Raw genomic sequence first — 17,056 nt, 5'->3', positions numbered from 1 at the left:
AGCACATTAAATATTTTTACTGGGTCATAATTAACACCTAACATGATATAACTATCCCTTGTACAACTGCAAATGCATTATAAATGTACCATAGGTGACTATGTCCTTTGAGAGACATTCTTTTAGTATCTCAAAATTAAATATGACAACCCCTGATATTCTCTTAACTGATGTTATACTATGTGATAAAGAAATAGAGAGAAGAAAAGACAAATATCTATATAAACACATTCTTAACAAAATATAACAGAAACACTTCTGTCAGTTATCCTCATTTCTATAACTGGTCCCATGGCCTTAGCTGGTATTTATAATAGCCTTCCTCTACTACCCATTTTATGTTTCCTCCACCCTCATCAAGCATCTCATCAGATCCTGGCCCTATTCCTAGAGGAGTGACTCATACCTTGGTTCCTGAAGGAACTATGCCCTTTGTCATCCTGCTTAAATTTTAATTACAGGACATGGAAGCACCAAGAGATGCCCTAAAGGATCTTCTGCACTCCAGATACAATCTTTCTTACCTCCATTGTGGAGAAGCAATCCAATTCCCCCTTGGTAATCTGGTTCAATCACCCCCCCCCCCTTAAAACTGTTATTCCTTTTTTAGCTTGTTGAGCTTAAGGGCATCAGAAACCTGGAGTGGCCAGGGGGAAGTCTGACCTTCTAGTTCATTGAAATAGCTGTGTGTCTCCTGGCAGGAATGCAACCCCTGTCTGGAACCAAAACTTCTAGGCCAGCAGAACTTAAGGTCACATGGAAGCCAAATTTTTCCTAGTGGGTTACTAAGCATAATAATAGTAAGTGGAATTGTTCCCTTTTACACTCCTTGATGCCTGGCCCTCTGGATCCTGACTATGGGAAAAACAATATGATGTACTGGACACTGATTTAAAGTATATACTACCTTCTGAAGGATGCTACTTCAGCCCTCCAGGCTGCTGCCACCTAATTGGCACTGTAACTGTATCTTCAAAAGGCCATTTCTTCTTTTTATTAGGCCAGCTGCTTCAGGATGGTGGGAAATATGGTAAGACCAGGGGATTCCTTGGTCATGGGCCCACTGTCACAGTTCTCTGGCTATGAAGTGAATTTCTTGGTCAGAAGCAGATAATGTATGGAATACCATGAAAGTGGATAAGGCATTCTGTAAGTCCATGGATGGTGGTTGTGGCAGAAACAAATGCAGGAAAAGAAATCCGTAACCAGAATAAATATCTACTCCAATAACGACAAAGTGTTATCCTTTCTATGGAGGAAGTGGTCCAATGTAGTCAGCCTGCTACAAGGTCACTGACTGGCCACCCCAGGGGATAGTGCCATATCTGGGGGTCAGTGTTTATCTTTGCTGTTGGCAGATCTGGCAGTCAGAAGTAGTATTAGCCAGGTCAGTCTTAAAGTCAATGTTGTTGAGCCCATGCATAACCTCCATCTCTGCCACCATTTTGTTCATGGGCCCATTGAACAACGACAGGGATGGTTGGGGAAAGAGGTTGACCATCCACAGAGTAGGACCTCTTATCTACTGAATTATTGAACTCCTCCTCTGCTGAAGTCACATTTGATGAACATTTACAAATATCTTCACGTCCTTCATTCTTTTGGAGAGATCTACCTACATTCTTCTTCCCCAGATGTCTTTCTCACAGATTTTCCAATTGTGCTCTTTCTGAGTCCCTGACCACACAGGCAGTCCATTAGCTACAGCCTATGAATCAGTGAACAATTGCATATCCGGCCATTTCTCCTTCCAAACAAAAATGTATGGTCATGTGTACTGCCCAAAATTATTCTCACTGTGAAGATTTCCCCTTGCTGGTGTCTTTCAGGTTTGTCTCAGAAAGGGGTTGTAATCCTGGATCTATCTACTTCTAAGTGGTACCTTCATAATGTACAGAACCATCAGTAAACCAGGCCTTAGTCTTTTCTTCCTCAATCAATCATAGGACACACCCCATGAGGCTCTAAGTGCATGCCTGTCCATAGATAGCATTGTAATGGGAGTATAAACCATAGGCAATTTCTTCATGTAACTTGCTTGCACCTTCAGGACATGCCCAGCTCAATCTCTGTCTCTCTGTCTCTCTCTGTCTCTGTCTCTCTCTCTCATACACACACACACACACACACACACACACACACACACACCACTTCCATTTGATAGTAGATTGCTGCTGTGCATGTCCTACTTTATAACTTGGTATGTCCAGATAACACCCAGCTCATGATGGCTTGCATGGTAACCCATCTCAGGTTAAATAATAAGTTGGTGGCCCATTGTCAAATGTTTGTGTTCTACTAAAGTCCAAGAGCAGGCCAAGAGGTGGTTTTCAAAGGGAGAATAGTTGTCTGTAGATGATGGTAGAGCCTTGCTAAGAAATTCCAAAGATCTCTTCTGTGATTCATCTATTGACAAAGGCCTGACAAAGGCTTGAAACAGATACCTATCTGCCACTGGCATCTCACATACCATCGAGTCTGCTGAATCATATGATCTAAGTGGTAGAGCAGCCAGCACAGCAGTCTGGAGCTGTTGTAGAGCCTTCCCTGTTCTAGGACACACACGAAGCTAGCAGTTTTCCAATTCACTTGGTATATGAGCTGGAGTTATACAGCCAAGTGATGAATGTACTGTCTCCCGAATCTGAATAGACCTATTAAATCTTGTGCTTCTTTCTTGGTGGTGGGAGGGGCCAGGTTCAATAATTAATTCTTCACCTTAGAACGAATATCTCAGCCTAGCCCACACTATTGGACTCCTAAGAATTTCACTGAGGTAGAAGGTCTTTGAACTCTGGATGGATTTATTTCCCATCCCCTGGTGTTCATATGTGTTACCAATGAATCCAAAGTGGTTGCTACCTCCTGCTCACTTGGTTCAATTAGTGTAATGTCGTTAATATAAGTGCACCAATGGGGTACTTTGTGGAAGAGACAGGTGGTCAAGATCCCTTTAAACTAAGTTATGACACAGGGCTTAAGAGTTAATCTATTCTTGAAGTATAGCTGTAAAGGTGTACTGGTGGCCTTGTGAACTGAAGGCAAAGTGCTTCTGGTGGTCTTTATGGACAGGTATCAAGAAAAAGGTATTTGCTAGATCAATAGCTGCATATCATGAGCCAGGAGATGCGTTAATCTGCTCAAGTAAGGATACCATATCTGGTACAGGAGCTGTAATTGGAGTCACTAACTCACTGAGATTTTGATAGTCAGCTGTCATTCTCCATGACCCATCTGTGTTCTCCACTGGCCATATAGAGTTAAAGGGAGATGCTGTGGGTACCACCACTCCTGCATCTTTCAAGTCTTTGATGGTGGCATTAATTTCTGCAATTCCCCCAGGGATGTTATACTGTTTTTGATTCACTGTTTTCCCTGGCAGAGGCAACTCTAAAGCCTTTCCAACCATAACAGCCCTCACTTCACAGGTCAGGGAACCAATGTGAGAATTCTGCCAACTTCTATCCCAATTATAAATGGTAGGACTGGGAAAATAATCACAGGATTAGTTTGGGGACTCACTGGACCTACTGTTAGTTGGACTTCAGCCAAATCTTCATTAATCACCTGACCTCCATAAGCCCCTACTTTAACTGGAGGGCCACAATGTTTCTTGGGATCTCCTGGAGTCAGGATCAATTTGGAACCAGCATCCAATAGGCTTTGGAAAGTTTTTTTTTTCCTTTATTAAAAAAAATTTTATTCATTTTACATATCAACCGCAGATCCTCCTTTCTTCCCTACTCCAGCCTCTCCAGCCTTCCCCCTGCCAACCTGTCCCCCCATTCTCTAGTCTGAAAAGTTAAGGACTCCCATGGGGAGTCAGCAAAGCCTGGTACAGTCAGTTAAGGCAAGTCCAAGCCCCTCCCCCTGCATCAAGGCTGTGTGAGGTGTCCCACCATAGGTAATGGGCTCCAAAAAGCCAGCTCATGCACCAGAGATGGATCCTGATCCTACTGCCAGGGGGCTTCTTAAGCAGACCAAGCTACACAACTGTCTCGATTATGCAGAGGGCCTAGTCCAATCCCATGAAGGCTCCACAGCTGTTGGTCTAAAGTTTATGAGTTTCTACTAGCTTGGTTTTGTTATCTCTGTAGGTTTCCCCATCATGATCTTGATTGTTTCTTTACCCCAGTATATAGCACTCTTGTAAAGGGCCATAGATCCCTCTGGGGAAGGAATGAGGAAAGGCTAATAATACTTTTAGGTATTTTATCAAGGTCCTTCCTTGGAGTAAACTAGCCATCCCTCCATTCAAAAGGTTCTGAGTCTACAAATTGGCTCATTTGAAAATTGTTTCACAGGCCAAGATTCCTTTTTGCTATGCTCCAATGGAGACTTACATTTATTTGTTATTTATTTTTCTGCTTATACAGATCAAATAAAGATGCAGTAAGTTTCTTATCTATGCCATGCCTCGGACTACCATAATTGATTAGCTAGTCCCAAAGGTCCATATTAGTCATACCGCCATAGAACTCCCTTTGCCTATGCTGACCATTATGAATTAGGCCGTTATGAATATTGCATTGTCTATGCTGCCCATTACAATAACTATGATCACCTTGCCTCTGGTGATTTGGTGCTGCCGCCTGGTTCTTGCTTCCAGGCCCAACTTAACCCACTGCATTTAATCCATCCAGCTGAGCAGCAGCATCTCCACCCCTACGGTCTGGCACAAGGAAAAGGACGACAGCAAAACTCTTCCAATGTGCTGGTGACCCTCTCACCATTTGGGGCCTTAGATTAGTGAAGGTCGTGTCTTCTGGGTCTTCCCATTGTGGAGGATTAGGTTTTATGCAGCATGTCTACTCTAGTATTGTAATTTCATTGAATATTAAAATCCCTTCATTGACACTAAGCTAAGGGATACCAGGCATCTCCAGCTCCTTTTCAATAGGCCGTCTATGTCAAATGCTCCAGTTAACCATTCAAACAAACTTTTGACACATTTCTTTTAACTGTGTAAGCTTGCATATTCTACTAGAATATCTACTCAGTGGGCCCATATCAATAAACACATCCAGTTTTATGTTCCTTCCAATCTCCCCTCTAGGAATCTGCTCAGGATTAATTCAGGTTACAGTCTAGAGCCAACTATCAGTGTGCCCTGACAGACATCAGTATTGTCTTGTCTGGCATCTCCTTCAAAGAAAGTCACTGCTGTGTTGTTAGCAGCAGACAACAAAGGATTAATTTACTCAGTGAGAGGTGGAAAAGGCACTATTTCAGGGGGTGGGAGTACATCTTCTGCTGAGGATGGAGAGACAACTTCCTCAGGTGAGATTAAACCCCTGAGATTTGAGCGTTCCAAGTTCTCAGCTTCAGTGGGGTCCTCCCACACGTCTATCCCAAGTTACAGGATCCCATTCTTTACCAAGTAGTGCCCTCACTTTAGCTTCTGACACCCTCCGTGGCTGGGACTTGAATTTTTGTTGTAATTCAGCCAAACTTATAATGAGGGCTTTGGTTTGATTTTCTGCAACGTAAGCTCTGTGGCTGCTGGAGAGAAGAGTCTCTTCCAGGGCACACTTATAAACCATTAGACTGTTTGTGTGCATCTGGAGCTGGTCATTTTTATCACTGAGTTCATTGTTGTCCTTTCCCCTATTCTGAGATGCTAGACGTTGATTAATTTTATATGGAGCTCATTCTTTTTCTTTGTCAGTTTATCCAGTGATGCAGAAGTTCCCATTCTCCCACAAACGGTCAAAAGTTTTGTATACAGAGTCACTGAATCTATTGCTTCTCATAACTGCAGAAACAGGATAACACATTCATTTGTCTCTTTAAGTTGGTAAAATAGTTCACACCATGGGCTCTCAGAATTCTCCAAGCTTCTAGGAGAGACTTCAGTAACTAGGTGTTGGTAAACTGGAAAGTCTATTCCAGATACTTAAACAATTCAGCTTTATACTTTTGTTGCTTTATCAGTCAGTGTTCTCTAGGGGAACAGAACTTATAGAATGAATCTGTCTATGTATCTGTCTGTATCTATCTGTCTGTCTGTATGTCTGTCTGTCTGTCTGTATGTATGTATGTATATAAAGAGGATTTATTTGAATGGCTTTCAGTCTGTGGTCCAGTTAGCCCAACAATAGCTGTCTATTAACAAAAGGCCCGTGAATCCAATAATTGTCCTGTTCACGAGGCTAGATTTCCCAGCTGTTCTTCAGTATATGCCTGAATTGTAAAGAAGTAGACTCTAATGCCAGTGAAGGAACGGACTTGCCAGCAACAGCAAGAGCAATCAGGCAAAAAAACAAAAACAAACAAACAAAAAACCAAAACCAAAAAAATCCACACAAACAACATCAACAACAACAAAACAAGCAACCTTCTTTCATATCCAGAAGGCATGTCCCAGATTAAAGGTGAATCTTCCCACCTCAAAATATCTGGATTAAAAGTGGGTCTTCCCACTTGAAGTGATTTAATTAAGAAAAAAAAAAATCTCTGACAGCTGTACCCAGCTACATGAGTTTTAGTTAATTCCAGATGTAGTCAAGTTGTCAGCCAAGAATATCCATCACAGCCATGAAATGTGAAGGTCACAAAGATTATTCTGTATACAGTTTCAGCTACTATTATGGCATAAATAAGAACATATTGTTTGGCTTGCTGATCAGGCATGGTGTCTTTTCAAAGCTTGGCAGCTCAATGTAATTAGTATACTAATAGCATTCATATTGGATACAGTGTGAGTTTGGAGCGTGATTAGAGCTGTCATACACTATTTAAATGAGATCGTTGGTATCATTTATTGTTTATCATCTCTGTGTAAATATCACTTGCCCTCCTTTGCTAATATACTCAGCAAAAACTTCCAAAAACATGACACTTTTTGTCTTTACCATCTATTGGATACACTTCAGCAAAGTGTAAGGAGCTTACCAGAGTCCTATTGAATCACATTCTCAACCTCTGTACTTTAGGGGGCCATTTAGATGGGATACATTAAATAAGTGGAGATTGCCTCTATCTTAGATATAAACAACACTCACACCCTGTTTTAGGGCAAGTTCTCTAGTTGCCAAGAATATCAACGATCAACCTGAGAAAGTGTCATGTGCTACTGGTGGCTGAATGAAAGCCTTTTAGAGGATGCAGTGTAGCTACTTGATGTGATGAGTCAACATATGTTACAGCTCTTAGTTTGGGAAGGGTTAACATTGAACTCAAGTTGGCCTAACTTCACTTACTTTTGTGGAGGGCTAGAAATGGAGGGGATGGTTTTATCCATAGCCATAAGGAGCCTGTGGTAGAATGCCCATGTGACTCTCCAAATTGGGCAAAAGTCAACTCTGGTGCCATATATGCATAGCATGACAATTTCCTAACATTATATGTATACTTGAAAATTCTGGGATATCTCAGAAACAAGTTCCTGAGACTATTCCTTCCAAAATCCTGTAAGTGTGTGGGAGGTGGTACTCTCTTAGAAGTTCTGTTACCACACTAGAACTCAGTGCTGTGTCTCTTGAGAAAGCCTGTTGTCCTCTCCAAGGCCACACTTCCTGAACTCATTTAGAGGGTATAGGGCATTGATCATGTTATTACAGGTCTTCAGCAATTCTAGGGATGTCTTAGGACTAAGGATCTCTTAGGAGGAGAGTAGCTACTCTTGAAGCAAGCTAATGTTGGGAACCTTGGACTTTTTGTTGTCTTCCTGTAGGAGCAAACAACTGAATTTACCTTTTGTAGCATTGTTAAATTCCTTTTCCACAATTCTGTCCCTTGTCTTTGTAGAGTGTGGGGAACAACACAAAAGTGACAAAGACAATTCAATGCATTCATCTTAGATAAAGTGCATAAGAATGTTTTCTAAAAAGTAAGAAAATGCACACTGGTATAGCTTGTTTTAGAGAAATTTTATTGTTATTATTATTCCATTGTTTTTAATGAAAATATTGTTGAGTGATTGTATTTCTTTTGATTCTGTTAGTCATAGTAGAGTAGGTTCCATGGAGTCTGAGGTGTTTGAAATGAACCTTGGTACAGGGTTGGTTGAGAGATACCCAATGGGGATGAGGACTCAGAGGGGATAGATGCTTCTTTTTTCCAAACAGGAAAATAAACCACAAGGAATGATGGGATGAAAGGGAAGTAGCTGCTGAGGTTACCATACTATTGAGATCTCTACAACACAGTATTATTTTTCTGGTCCATTTTTGTTTGGAAAGTGTTCATTATAGATCTTCTGTGTATAGAATTTGATCTTATTCACCTCAAGTGTTTGTTAATTTAGCCAAGCACATATGTGTTCATTCTCTTGGGCTGGGTAAGAGGTGACTGTGGAAACAATTTTTATTGTTATTACTTTCTTTCAGCAAATTTAAATATAGTTGGTACCATGAATTCACCAGGATTTTCTAACGTTAACATCATCATAAGTATGTGCAAACCCTGGCCTTCCACTGAGGGCCTTGTACAAAGCTATAGTAAGGATAGAGTATGTTGATTGACAGTGCCATTGTTCGCTGCTTTCACTGTGTGAACAAGGTCCACAGGGTATTATGAATACAGTATTTCTAATATCACCATGACTGTTTTCACCCTAACATTCAAGTTGTCAGTAGCAGCTTCTTGTTTCCACTGCCCCTGGAGGGAACAGATTGCTGAGACCAAGCCATCCCATCATGTGGAATGACCACACTAGGAAAGAAGCTAGAGAACCCCAAGGGAGAAGCTCCTGCAGTCTCTGAGTGTGCTTCACCATTGATAGCTTCTCAGAAAGGAACACACACACACACACACACACACACACACACACACACAGAGTCACACAATATCACACTCACACAATATACATACAATCATATTCACACAACACAGTCACACAATATCAAACTCACACAATACACACGCATCACTTTTATACAATTCACAGGCACACAATATCACACTCACACAATACACACACATATAATCACATTCACACAACACACAGTCATACAATATCACATGCACATACAATCACACACACATACATAACACAATCACAGGAAATGTTCCATCTACTGTTAAAGTAGCTCGTTTTCCAGTATGTGACAGGTGAAAGCAATCTATCTTCTAGTTAAAAGGAAAAGGTAAATTGGGCTTGACACCTAGGGGTAAGCGTCATGCCAACCAAGGTCAGAGTATACCAAGGTACTCAGACCAGATTTCATACCCCATAAAAGTGAAGTCAAAAACACCAATCCCAAGATGGAGTGGAGTTGACAGTCTGCCTGTGGCTCGGACCTGGTGGTTGGAGCCCATGCTCCATTTCTTCTCGGTGTCTTTCCAATATGAACTTTCTCCTGTTACTGAGAACTGATTTTAAATTGTTTGGGGGCATCTGCTTTTTAATTCTGCCTGATTCTAGAAGACTGCTTTTGTTTGCTTTCCAAAGACAGCAATGGCATCTGTAGTGTATTCATGCTTTGTGGTTAAAACCAAAAGGAATTAAAGGCCATATCCATTTAATGGGCGTAGCAGTAATGGATGCTAAAGGATGAGTATCTTTTTAATCTTTTAGGGAAGTAGACCTAACATAGTATTCAGTAGATACAAATTTTGCTTGAGCTAAGTGACGGTATATTTGTAATATTTAAGGAATTATATTTAAACATAATTTGAGCATGCTGTTCTAAAGTCTGTTTAAGACATATGGTTATAAATAATAAATTAGTATTTATTTTAGCAAAAACCATTTAGGAATTAATTAAGCCTATTATTTTGAATGTTGTAGCTGATGTTTTGATATTACAAACCTCAAAAATGTTTCACTGGTATCTCTAAATCCATAAATAAATTGTCTTGCAAATCCATGGGTGGAGGGCTTAGAATCAGTCCTCTTAAGTTCACTGTGTACCAAGCGGGAAGCAACTATAGTACAAATACATCAGGAAAAGTCCGTTTCTTTTTCACACCCAGGGACATAAAAGATGGAGGAAATTTTGAGACTGGGTGGGAAGGTTTTATAAAAACACACATAGCCACAGCACCGAGTGACTTCTTTCTGATTCAATTTCATAAATTGCTACATGAGGAAGCCCTCTCCAGTAGATAACACTCAGAAATCAGCACTTAATACGGCAGTAATGGTTATTGCTGTCATTCTTTACATCTTTAAAAATAATTAAGCATTACTGCACAGGCATTATAAAGTTCCCCTATCACCATTAAGAGGATATTTGAGGTTTGATGTAATTTAGCAAATTACATTATACAGTAGTTAAGGTTTTATGCACTGGAGTAAAATGAGAAGTAGTTAAGCACACTCACCATACAATGCACGGTACGCAGTTACATGTTCCAGCTGCTGTCAGCTTTGTTCCAGTGTCATTATTGCCTTGCAGGCTGACGTTCCTCAAGGAGTGATTCGAGTGCAAGCTCCCCATCTTTCCAAAGTTTCCATGGCAATACAGCTAACTGAGGAACTCAAAGCCAGCGATGTGCTTGCCAGGTTCCTCAGCCAAGAAAGGTAAAGGCCTGTTTTAATTATTCTGTGGGATAACTCACTTTTATATTTATACTCCCTGCTCTCTTCCCCCCTCTCGTGTATGTGTGTGTGTGTGTGTGTGTGTGTGTGTGTGTGTGTGTGTGTGTGTGCATGCACGTGCGCATGTGTGTCTTTCTGTCAGAAGAACAAAGCAGATTTGATAGTTAGACCACTGGAGTGAAGGGTGAGCTTGTCAGAGGTAGCTTGTGTTCCGGTTGTGCGGTTGTGCCCCGTTTCAAGCAGCCCTCCACCATGTGCCTGCAATGAGCTTGGCAAGTGAAACTATGACTCCGTGGTCTTTCCAGAACACGTTGGTTGGAGGTTAATTACTGTTTGTAGGCTGTTACGAAGATGGCTAATTAGGATGCAGCAAGATTAAAATGAAGACGTAACTTTCTCTATGAAACTTAATGAAGAAGAAAGAAATGTTCCAGTTTGAGAACTGGAAGCGTGGATGATTGAGAGAAGCCACCTGGTCCCTGAGGTCTGAAGTCCTCATTAGGGGCAACCACGTCCTTCTCTGTCCTGGGCAGATGCTACAGAGGCTTTAGAAAGCTCTGCTCTCCCTCACTGTACTCACTAGTGTACAATGTGTAGCCTCCCATTCACCCTATCTTGAAGTTGAGAGGTCCTGGAAATCTTATAGGGATTTTTAGCTTTTCCCCTTTAAATATCTTATTTTTGGCTAAAGTCAGTTTTAAATGATTTTCCTCGGATTTATTCTATGAAATTAAAATTCTTTTTTTTTTTTAAAGTGTTATTGGTGTGTGTGTGCATGCACACGCATATGTTTGTATGTATACAAATTTGTGGAGTCCATTCTCTTTCCATCCTGATATGGATTGAACTCAGGTTGCCAGTCTTGTGCTACAAGCACCTTTACCCACTAAGCCATCTCACCAGCCTCAAACTAAAATTCTTGAAGGAAATCTAGCATCGCAGTTTATAAATATCCCATTTTAGACCTCCCTTGAAGTTAACCTCATTCTAACAGTTAGGGGTGGGGCTTCCATCCAGTTTGTCTGCTGATGCCTCTGCAACATCAGTAGAGTATTTTGTTAGTGTTTGTACTCCAATTAAGACTCTGCAGCAGGTGTGAGAGAAGTAGAAACCTTCAATAACCACCTCTCCCCCATCTCATAAGTTGGGAGGAAGGATGGATCTCCAGAGCTCACAGATGGTGGTGAAGTGGGATGGGGACTTGTGGGGTGGTAACTCAGCCCCCTGCAAACCAATATGAACTTCCTTGCAGTAGCAGTCAGCCACAAAGATAACCATTCCTTCTGTTTCACTGATAGGAGCTTGACCAGGGAATATATTTGCTCCAGGTCACACAGCTGGAAATTTGAACCTATATTTGTGTCCACAGAGGCAGCCCCTAAAGTCCTCTCCACACTAGCCCCTGGGAGTCATGCCTGGCATTAAGCTCTGAGTTGAATCTCCCAGAACTGGGGGCTGGGAGCATTAGGAATTTCTCAGATTGATCCTTTCTCCCTGGGGTGTCTCAGCTACAATGAGGTCAACCCTCATCCTGGCTCCTCCTCAACTCTGACCTGCAGATGCCACCTTTGACCCCTCTTTCCTCCAATAGCATGTTCCATTCCCTCTCAGAAGGTGTCTGCTGATTTGGATGACTTGAGTCAGGAGCATCCCACAAGTTCCAAGAACTCGGTTCTGCTCATCTTCCCTAACTTAGACTGTCTAAGCACAAATTCTTATGAGGTTGTACAGTCCATTTAGCTGGGCCTTTAGTATTTTGGGGTACAACATGAAACATTAGTCAGTATATTCAAATTCTTGCTATTCTTCCTTCAACATAGGCTGGTGTTTTAAATGACATTTTAATTTGCTTTGTGTACATTTCTGTGAGTATGGTGCACATGCCACAGTACTTAAATTAGTTTTCTCCTTCCACCATGTGGGTTCTGGGTCATTAGGTTTGGCAAGTTCCTGCTGAACATGTCCCATGTCTTAGGTTAAAGCCTCCATTCTCCATTAGGAAGAGCAAGACAGAACAGGACTCCTTATAGTCTTATAAGAGTGGATTAGGAAAGTGGCCATTAAGTCCTAGTGCTGTTTATCTGGGCCTCAGGGTGAGGGAAGTGCTCCATAAATGTTTGTACTATAGTTTTCCCCCACCAAATACTTGTGTTTTCCCCATTTATCCTCTACTGTTTGGGACAGCTAGGAAGCTCACTTGCTTTCATCATTCACTTTCGACTCTCTCTGTCAAAGCCAACGAGCACATATGTGAGCAAAAAGTAAAATAAATTGCCCATTCATTCATCTGTTTTGGTAAAGTATTGATGCCTTTCCATCAATACCTATGAATTTGTTGATTTTATATAAAAGCTGTCCTATGTCAGAAAATTTGTTCAGCTTTCTGTAAAAGGAAAGAACCATACAGACCCTTAAGAATCACTCTGAGAGCAAGATTGGACTAGATTTTTAAAAATCAAGTCTTTTACAACATTCTTTGGGTTTTTTGGTTTTGTTTTGTTTGTTTTTTATAGCCCCAGTAACTCTTGGTTGGAATCAGAGTGTGACCACTGGATGGTATACAAGGTAGCAGGTCGAACTGAAGTGTGTGTGCATAGCCCTGGGCAGACAGTGATGCCATGGGCATAGCAAAGGGGAGAGAAGATCACATAACCAGAGAACCATTGAACTGGCTGCTTAGGAAAGCTGCTGTTATGCCAGGAATTCCTCATAGGTGGAGTAAAGCCAGACTTGCTAATTTTATTTCCTGCTTACATGATATATCTCTTCTAGGCTTCCTACATGTGTATCTCTAAACCTTGTGTATATAGTGTCTGTAGAGATCCAAAGAGGGTTTTTGATCCCTTGGATCAAACTGGAGTTAATGGTTGGTTGTGAGCCACCTTGTGGGTGCTGGGAATTGGACCACCCCAGTCCTCGGGAAGAATAGTCAGTGCTCTTAACTGCTGAGCCTTCTCTCCAGCCCCACTCCTCTGGACCTTCATCAGCAGCCCACAACTTCTCTGTTCACCTAATCCACACACTACAGAGGATTTTAAAAGCAAATTCTTGAGCTGTGGTTCTAAAGTTTTAGAAGGTTTCTGAAGTAATTCTTTTATAGAAACCTTTGAAAAATCACTGAATTATAACGTGCGTGCGTGCGTGCGTGTGTGTGTGTGTGTGTGTGTGTGTGTGTGTGTGTGTATGTAGTTAACGTTTTGGAAAAGTTTATTTTTGTAACTAACATATAAAACTTAAAAGTATGCAGAGTTATGGAGTTGGGAGAGGCTCCCATTGGAGGCTATACTATGTAATGTCAGAATGTAGCTAATTGTATCTGTGGGCTTAACTTTCAACACCTCTTTATGGTAAGTGGAAAATTCTATTCTTTGAAGAATATAAATGTATATACGTAACATACTGAGTGAACAAAAAGTAAGTGCAATGAGGAAACTGAGCCAGTATCTTGGCCCTATGAAGAGCAGATAATCATATCAATAATCATGCAATATCAATGTTATATTAACTTGACTTTTTGGTGTTTACAAGTTTAGATACTGATTTATTCTTTTGCCTTCAGATATCTGATTCTATTTATTTTGATTCCAAGTGTGACATTTTTTTATTACCTGTAGGGCACATTTAACAGATGGGAAAACACAAAAGTACATAACTGCAGTATGTCTAAGTTATGAATTTTCTGTGCTAGCTAGAATTTCCCGGTCTGCTAAACTGATTTATGTGTAAGCTATTTGATGATGTAACTCATCTGTTTGTTTTGTCCCTATTAGTGGGGTTGCCCAGACACTTAAGAAAGGAGAAGTTTTCCTGTATGAAATCGGAGGCAATATTGGTAAGCATATTTTCACTCTATGTGTTGACTTGATGTTGCCCATGTTTATTATTTATATCTTTGGGAAAAAAGTGTTTCCGGATTTGAAAGTAAGCATGCCATGTCTTAGACACTTGCTGGATAGTATGGATTTGTCCAGTGGTCTGACCTTTCTTCCTGCGGCCTCTTTTTGAGGTCCTTCTGTTTAAATCATCATTCACACTCAGCCTTTGCACTTTTGACTTTTCATTTAACAATCAGATCTTGGAAATTAGTGTGGTTTCTTAGCTGCATTCAAAACTAGCTATGTTTAATACAGGTGAGGATGATTCTAACGAAGCAGTTAGAAATCCATCCCACCAAGTATTTTCACTTCTTCATTTAATTTGATCCCAACATTAGAGAATGACTACCCAATTGGTGTTTTTAATGCCTTGGCCAATTCTTTGAGTGTTTTCATGGGAAATAGGGAAGAAGGACAAAAACTAAGATTTTTAACCACTGAGATCAATTTTAGAATTGCATCTGCCCTCACCAGCTGTGTTAACTGATACCACATCTCCTTCACAGGGGAACGCTGCCTTGATGAGGACACATACATGAAGGACTTACACCAACTGAACCCAAATGCCGAGTGGGTCATAAAATCCAAGCCACGGTAGAAGACTAACTGGAGGACTAGTATCATCATTCTTGCTGGGTCAAGAGTGTCAATAAAAGTTGCAGGTTTCTTAATTATTCAGTTGTACCCAGTTATTACGAAGTGACACCCCCAAGCCTTAAAATTATAGATTTTTGTGGCTGCCATAATTGTTAATTATTATTCTTAAAAAATATTTTTCGAGTAAGAGGAAAGGGGTTTAATTAGCTTGTGGGCTGTTTATACACACTTTAAAATGTGTTCAGATGTGACAGCTGTTTTTTTTTGTTTTTTTTTTTTCTATGAAATAAATTCTCTACCTTTTTTTTTTTTTTTTTTGGTACTGGGTGTTGAACCAGAACTTTGCTCATGATGGGCAACTGCTTTATGACACCTAGTGATATCTCCAGCAGATTAAGTAATCTTTACTAATAGATTTACCAATGAAGTTTTGGCTTATTTACATTTTAAGAATGTTGTCTCCCCTTTCTTACCTCTTCTTATCTACCTTTCCTCAATAAAATTTGCTTTTTTAACCAGAAAGAGATAGTTAATATCAGGTATGGAATGCTATGAAGGCAAACTCAACTCAACAGAATTCTTGTGACCATAAACTGTTAGCATTCATGGCTTTGGATCCTCTGTCTACAGAGTCCTTCCTGCAGCATCCCAGACAGTTATTTTTTCAGCTTATCTGTCATATGTGCATGAATCTGTATCCATCATCAAAACCCAAACTGTCAGGAATGTCCAATCATCACCAAAGCATGAAATGCTTAAATACTCAGGAGATATAATATGGATCCACACAGAATAACTGGATCACTTCTGACCACAATGTGAAAAGCCAGATCACTTTGTGTGTACCACACTCTTCCAGATGGAATCTGAAAAGTAACATATCAGGTTGCCTGGCAACATTATCAATATCATAATAGTACAGTCTGGAACAATTGGAGAATGCATTGTGAAATGGCACTTTCCATACACCCCCTCCCCCAAGAATGAGTCTTCTGAGTGTGACAATCACTGATGTGAGCAATTTTGCCTGTTTTCATATTTTAAATCATCGGAGTCAGTTTGTTAAGATGTTATGGAAAGTATTATTCCCAGGGCTTTTCGTGCACAGACCACACTGTGACAAAACCCGGACCTCTGCTGTAAATAAGACATGAAATAAGAGCAATGCTCGCTGTTTCATAAGGGTAGAGTGTCACTGATAAAAGATGGCATGTGTAGATGAGGCACCGATGCGCTGATGACACTGTTCATAGTTCTTTAGGGGAAGCTCCACGTCCTCAGAAGCTCTTGCTGTCACTCTGATTAGAAAGGAAAGTGCCGTTAATGAGAACAGAGAAATGTTCAGCATGTAATTACAAGAGCAGCCTGTGGATAGATGCTTCAGTAACACCATGGTGATTCGTACCATTGCTTTTTTTATTTAAAGAAATTTTATAATTAAATGTCTTTTTCTAAACGATCTACTCTTGGAATTATTACTTTTATTCCAGTGTGTTCATGGGTCTCCTTTTGTCTTTTTAAATTATTTTAATTAACGGTCTGTTTTCATTGTAATTAAGCCTCATCTGCTCTTTTATCAGTTCTACATTCCTGTGTTGTTTTTAAATTTGAAAGATGTATGAGACAAGCTTATTTCCTTCCTTAGGTTTCTTCTTCTTCTTCTTCTTCTTCTTCTTCTTCTTCTTCTTCTTCTTCTTCTTCTTCTTCTTCTTTTTTCCTTTACATAAATGTCTATCCTTTAGGGCTTTCAAAAGACATTCTGTGCTGTTTCTTATTATGGGAATATATTCATTTCATGGGTAGCAAAATTTGTTGATGGTTGAGCACAAACAATGAACAGTTCTAAAGAAAAATTATGTACTTAAAACATTTAGGGACCCATAACAACCAAAAAAGGCCAAGAGTCAGGCTAGGGATATAAAGAAATGTTTCTAGAACATATGTCGATTGATTCTTAGCACACTGACTGCCTATCCAGGGAGGTTGGTAGAAGAAATCCCAGGATGTTTTGTTTGTTTCTTATTTTTGTTTTTATTTCCCGAGACAGGGTTTCTCTGTGTAGCTCTGGCTATTCTAGTATTCACTCTGTAAACCAGGC

At 40.3% G+C, this 17,056-nt stretch overlaps 1 protein-coding gene across 3 annotated transcripts in view; it reads left to right on the top strand.

The window, feature by feature from the left end:
* Arhgap18 (Rho GTPase activating protein 18) overlaps positions 1 to 16,512 on the top strand; it is a 215,394-nt gene extending 198,882 nt beyond the window's left edge. For 2 of the 3 annotated variants that reach the window (XM_036168864.1, XM_036168866.1), the window contains exons 13-15: positions 10,344 to 10,468; positions 14,257 to 14,318; positions 14,868 to 15,222. In XM_036168864.1, coding sequence (XP_036024757.1) covers positions 10,344 to 10,468; positions 14,257 to 14,318; positions 14,868 to 14,959 — 279 coding nt within the window. In that variant the 3' untranslated portion in view covers positions 14,960 to 15,222. Of the gene's footprint in view, positions 1 to 10,343; positions 10,469 to 14,256; positions 14,319 to 14,867 lie in introns of all 3 variants that reach the window. The other variant, XM_036168863.1, reaches the window with a different exon arrangement.
* Positions 16,513 to 17,056: the final 544 nt, after the last annotated feature.

The sequence above is a fragment of the Onychomys torridus genome, chromosome 19 (genome assembly GCF_903995425.1).
Source record: "Onychomys torridus chromosome 19, mOncTor1.1, whole genome shotgun sequence".
NCBI classification, from domain to species: Eukaryota; Metazoa; Chordata; class Mammalia; order Rodentia; family Cricetidae; genus Onychomys; species Onychomys torridus.
The sequence above is the reverse complement of the archived record's forward strand: the minus strand, read 5'-3'. Positions and strand labels throughout refer to the sequence as shown.